This window comes from Chaetura pelagica, unplaced genomic scaffold (assembly GCF_000747805.2).
Source record: "Chaetura pelagica isolate M959 unplaced genomic scaffold, ChaPel_1.0 scaffold281, whole genome shotgun sequence".
Taxonomy (NCBI): Eukaryota; Metazoa; Chordata; class Aves; order Apodiformes; family Apodidae; genus Chaetura; species Chaetura pelagica.
The window spans coordinates 953722-959744 of NW_009952058.1; the positions used below are offsets into that span (position 1 = coordinate 953722).

At 43.6% G+C, this 6023-nt stretch overlaps 1 protein-coding gene across 1 annotated transcript in view; it reads left to right on the forward strand.

The window, feature by feature from the left end:
- Nucleotides 1-6023, forward strand: part of LOC104394384 (histone H1.10-like) — a 9256-nt gene that overhangs the window by 2191 nt on the left and 1042 nt on the right. Inside the window, exon 2 of the mRNA XM_010003972.1 lies at nt 5852-5913. Coding sequence (XP_010002274.1) covers nt 5852-5913 — 62 coding nt within the window. The remainder of the gene's footprint in view (nt 1-5851; nt 5914-6023) is intronic.

Below are 6023 nucleotides of genomic sequence, written 5' to 3' on the forward strand. Positions count from 1 at the left end.
TTCCCTAAAATCTCCTCCTCAGTAGGAATGTTCTTCTCCTTAACAGAGTACACTGTAAGTATCCACTGGTAATCAGGCTGCCTGCTTCTCACCACCCTTTATATTTCAGGAAGCATATGGTGGCTGATGCACACTCAGAAATCACACCAGTTTGGATCCAGGGCCTCTGATTACCAACATGAAGCTACAGACAACTTGTGCTTTCTCACTCCTCTGCAGCAATCTCAGTGTTCCTGGGAGGTTCCTCTTATCACTCGATGTGCAGGGAAGTAGAGGCAGGGAGGAAGCTGGTGATTTACTCACTGCCTGGTGGGCAGAACCAAATGGTGAATGTAGGTGGCCTCAGTTTAAGACGTGTGTTTGCTCCCTGAGGCTACCAGTGACCTGGTGCTGCTTTTGTAATACTGATCAGGCCATGATTTTAAATTCCCTTGTTCTGGGCGTCTTCAAAAATGGAGGGTGAGATTTTCCCATGTGTAAGTGTACATCATAGTTCTGATTCTAGGGAGCTTGATGTGAAGAGTACTAATGCAGCCTTCAAGGCCACAGCATTATAATATATATATATATTTATTGTAAAGAAAAGGCATCAGTAGGCCAACAGGAATCTTTCCCTTGTAAAAAAAATATAATATTTTTCTGAATATGGAAGTGATGTGACAACTGTCCTAGAAATTATCATTTGTCTACATATCAGCAATAAGGAAAGAATATTGCTCCATGCAGATAATTTTTTAAAACCTGTTAGAAGCTGTTCATCAGCTCAAAACTACCAGAGGAGTCTAGTGGAAAAGCAACAAGAGAGATTAATGTATTCAGGGTCCCAAAACTAAGCACTTTACATAACACACCTTACATATGTTCAAAAAAAGGTGGCAAAGCAACCCACCAGAAGCATCCCTCCTCCTCCAGCTCTTCACTGCAGACGTCTGCTAGCCCAGCTCCACACACCTCCCATTTTCACAGGTGCAGTGATGCCAGCAGCTATTTTTGCACTTAGCTCAGGGCAGGGCTTCAGCTGGTGGACATCTGTGCCAAACTGCTCCTTTCCTTTGCAGACTCTGCATCCCAGCGTCCTCTAGGAAAAGTGCAGGGAACATCGCCTTCCACCCCTGCCCTCCAGCGACACAGGGAGAGAGGCAAATCTATTCTCTCTCAAGGATGTATGTCCACCTGTGCTGAGCCACTCTGAGATTGTTTATGTGAGGTGGCAGCTCACCCACCTGACTTCTTGGCGGAAAGTGGAGGGGTTGCAGGTTGTATTTGGGCACCGTGGGTCACTAATGGTGAAAGAAGGGAAGTGAGAAGAGTCAAAGCTATCGTTTAGTAAAGGAGGAACAAAGCTAGAAATGCAAGACCTTTCCATGGAAGCTGCAGAGGTGCCTAAATCCAGTGAGTGCTCTTCTGCAAACAGGTCTTTTCTCAAACTGTGGCTCACAGCACTCAAGATGAAACAGGTCCAAAAGGCAGCTCTTAATTGTCTAGGTTAATCAAGGAAGGGCTAACATGCTTAGCCACTGATGGGAAGTAAAGGTAGTTACCCTCTCGTTGGCCAGAGTGGGCATCAATGGGGAGCAGGTGACCACCAAGGGCTGCACATCAGCCAGAAGTTTGAGACCAGCTGCCCTAGAGGAAACAAAATTGGCTGAGGCACCCCTGTTCAGGGTGAGATGGGAAAGGATGGGAATTCCCACCAGCAGTTAGTAGAGAAACTTGTACATCGTCACCCAGACTGAAATGGTGGGTCAGCATTTTCTCCAGGTAGCAGCTATAAAGTGGAACAAAGGGCTCCTTCTACTGGCCCCTTTTGGTTTTTTTGACTATGCTGGAGAGGATGGAAATGATGTTACCTAGAAGGACAGTCTGGCAACTGAAGCTGGCTGCTGCTAGCCCAAAACTCCTTGAGATGTTTCCTTGTGAGGGTCAAGGAAATGAAGGTGGGAGGGTGGTTCAGAACCAACTGACCACTGTGGACCTTACACAAAGTCAGCCAAGCCATTCTCACATTTTGGTTTGTTTGATGACAAAAGAGTTTGGAGTCACTAAACTGAGGTGCAGAACCTGTTGTTCTCAGCTGTCTTGAACGTAAAGCTGGTGACAACATCCATGGTCAATGATAAGTGCAAGTGGCGGCAAAGTTTTGTTATCACTGAAATCTACTTTTCTGTCTTCTAGGACTGTTATCACATATTTGCATGAAACTTGGCTAAAATTCCTCTTTATTGCCTGGATCTAGAGGGATGCTGAAGGAGGAGCTTTGAGAGTCTTTTATAGTCCCTGCTACACAAAGGAGAGGTCCTATCAGGGAACCACTGGCCTTGCCTGTCCCTGCCCAGCACCTCCTGGTGCTCCCTCTATCCTGCCCAAGTCCCAGGACCCCTTCCAGCTCCCCAGGACCATCAATCCCTGCCCCAGAGATGCCACAACATGTCAGTCTCCAGCTCCCCAGAGTCCTGCCTGGCCATGTCCCCACTGCACCAGGGATGTACCCAATGCCCAGGGCTGGGGCTGTGTCTGACCCTGTAGCCCCACTGGGCCTGATCCTGACCCCACCTGCACACTGATGTCCTGGCCTGGCTGGTGTGTGTACAGGAGGGAGCTGAGGTTTGTGACAAATTACAAATGAACAGACAAATTATTTGCATTTTGAACAGGTTTTGTGTGTGTGTGTGTGTGTGTGTGTGTGTGTGTCCTGGAAATGGGATGAATCACCTCTGAACTGTTTTTTTCTGCTAACAAGTTAATACATATATCTGAGCCTCTGGTGGAGGAGGGTGGAAAACCTGAACCAGACAAAAATCAGAGAATCCAAGTAACTGCATTTTTAAGAAATATGCATAAGTGACTTTCAGTTCTCCCCTCTCAAAAATGGAGAAGGGCTTTACATGTTTGGGAAAGGTGTGGCAATGTGAATGAATAAATACAGTGCAGTTAGATAATCATGTGGAAAGCTCATAAGGAAGGGGAGGAAAAGGAGCAACCAGTTCAGCAAGAAACAGATGAACACTGAAACTCTGTAAACTGCTCTTCCTAGGACTTGTAAAGTCATTTATTCTTTGTCACTTAGTGCCAGATTAAGTATCACAAAAGCATATGCAATAAATGGGAAATTATCCTAATATTGCAAAAACTCCTTGTTGTCTTGCAGGCATTAATTTTTGTTTGAATTATTTTTTTTCAGTTAGTAGGCTTATGTTACTGGTTATAATAATATATATACTTTTCATGCTGGCTGGGGAGCTCTTTGAAGAGGCTTGCAGGTCTAGCCCTGAAGTCTGAGCTGGTTCATATCAGTAGCACAGGCAAAAAACACTGTCAGATTTTCTGCCATATATTTATTGCTCTACCAGGTATCTCTGTCCATCCTGACAGAGCATGTACAGACTGAAAGCATGGAATACCATGGAGGTCCTGTTGTTCTTAATAGTCACCTCTTCAAGGGTGAGGCAGCAAAGTCTGGTGTAATTGTGATGGCAAATGCATAAGAGGGAGGATCTCTCCCAGCAAGTATCCTCCATGTCTGCTCTTTTTTTGTGTCTGCATTGCAGGGCAATGTGCACTACTTCTATGTAACCTAATTAAGCTTGATCATGACTAGAGTAATGACCTCTGGTGTATAATCATGCTGCTAATCACACAAGGAATAGCAGTATTGGGAGGAGGAGGGTGAACCACTGTCCTTGTGCATTCACCACTGAATGAGGTGACACCTGGGTTCAGCTCTGCCTTGATTTTCCTCTGCCACTTCTGCACCCTCCCCCTAATATACATGGCTTGACTGCTTGTCTGTGAGATGATCATTAACAGATAGTATCTTTTTAACAATAATGGAAGGGGATAATGGAGTAAACACGTAAGTGGAAAATAAGTACAAGCACTTAAAATAATACCAAAAATAGCTTCAAGCTGCAAAATGATAATTTAACATGTGATGGAGATCAATAGTCTCAAAAGTGGAGTAAGACAAGGAGTACAATTATGTGCTGCAGTGTTGCTCTGGCACACACTTTTTCTCTGGAGATGGTTGGTGGTGCAGTCACTGCTGTTATAGCAGATTTAGACATACAGCTGTATTCCATGTCATTATGTGTATGTAAGGAAAACAGTCTTCAGAATATAAAATTACTGATCGGAGAAAAATATGTTGTTGTGCTGCATTACTACTCTTGCAAAACAAGGGTTGCAGATGAATGGGGGAGATTGTTTTACTGTGAGGTAGAAAGGCTCCTATCCCAGCCCCAGTATTGGCATTGGTAATGTGAGAGTGGGTGAGCATAAAAAATTCAGTTTAGAAACACTGTAACAAGTTTAGTTTTTAAAAGACATCAGGGCTTTTACCAGACCTAGATGGCATGCAGCAGACATACAGTCATCTACCTGATTTCAGGAAACTTCAGGATATGTTAATAATTTCACTATTCAATTCTTTGTGTCCCCTATTACTACTTAAAGCAAACGTCTTACACTAAAGTTCTCTTGCTTTTGTAAAATTCCCAGCAAACATTGCTCTATAAGACACCCTGCTTATAATGCAGCTGATTTTACCATCTTTATTTGCCCTCTGTGTCTCAGGACAAAACTCCTCAGCTAGGAGACCTCAATGATATGGAAGAGTTGAAAAGAAAACATATGGGAGATAAAAATATATTTTCCCAAAGTCCTTTTCACCATAAACATACAATAAAAGGTCAAAGTGCCTATATGAAATTTTAAAGAATGGGACTTTATGAATTAATTGAACATTAATCAAACATGGGGTTGCCCAGAATCTTCAAGAAGTTCATTTGTCTTCCCTGTAGTGGAATTTTTGCATTTCACTAGTGAAGTCGGTCATCTGGTAAGCATGATATGTAAACTGTGCAAGTGCAGTTTATATACATCAGGTACAAATGCAGCAATATGATGGTGCTAAACTGGCTAATGGCCATTAAACTTCAAGGTGAAAAAAGCAGCTCCTGCAAGAGACACAAAAATATGTACAAGGTTTAGGCTCATAAGGGGGTGTGGAGGCTACCACCTTGTGGATAAACAGCTTTGCATCACTGTGCTGCAGCCACAGGTTTTGTGTGCAGAAGCTGCTGTGACTTGATCTGTAAACTGACAAAAGAGCATTGAGCAAAAATTGTGATTTTTCTTCCTAGTTTGGCATCAAAACGTGAAAAAATGGTACTTTCACATTTCTCTGCAGACTCAATCTCTGCCAGGTTTTGTTGTTGGTGTTTTTTGTTGTTTTTTTTTTGTTGGTTTTTTTTCCATGTTATTGAATCATACCAGCAGATTTTACAGAAATAGCACCGCGTGCTTTCTTTAGAGTGTGGTCTTTTTTCTGTGTGCCAAAGACTTATGTGAAGCTCGGTGATTCGACACAAGCCTTTTCATCTTTGCTCTTGGTGTCACAATTTATTCCCTTAACATTTCAGAGCCTTTGCCTACAACAGCGAAGAGCTGCAGAGAAAGTAGCTCATTCTGAGGTAAATAAAGCAGATGCTTTCTATTATTTCCCGAAAAGCCTCCGGAGACTTTGGCTTTGGAAGAAAGGAGAAAAAAATCCCTAACGGAGTGTTTCGCAGTAACCAGAGGTACAAACCTCGGTAAGAGAAGGGGAGGCGCGCCTTGTGGGAATTTGTGCTACCTCGCTCTCTTTGAAAGCATTTTATTTTAAATAAGGAGGTTCCCAGTGTTCGCTTTATTCCCTAATGTGAAAAGGACCCTCTGAAAATTAACGCTGACTTTCCTGTCTCAGGTTAACTTTAAAGGAAATTTTCTAATTTACAAAGAAAAACAAAACTTTCCCTCTGTCAAGCTCCGTTCTGTTCCGGGACTCGGGATTTATTGTCTTCTCTCTCCCCAGACTCCGCTCTTTTCCCGACGAGACACCGACAGGCGAAAGGCGGCACATCCACGGCCTCCCAGGTGCAGAAAAGGGGCAATTTCGTGACAGATAAAGTAGAAAAAAAACACTTTATCCCCCCCGAAGAAACACACACCGGAGCGCGCGGCGCCGGGCGGGGCGGGGCGGGACG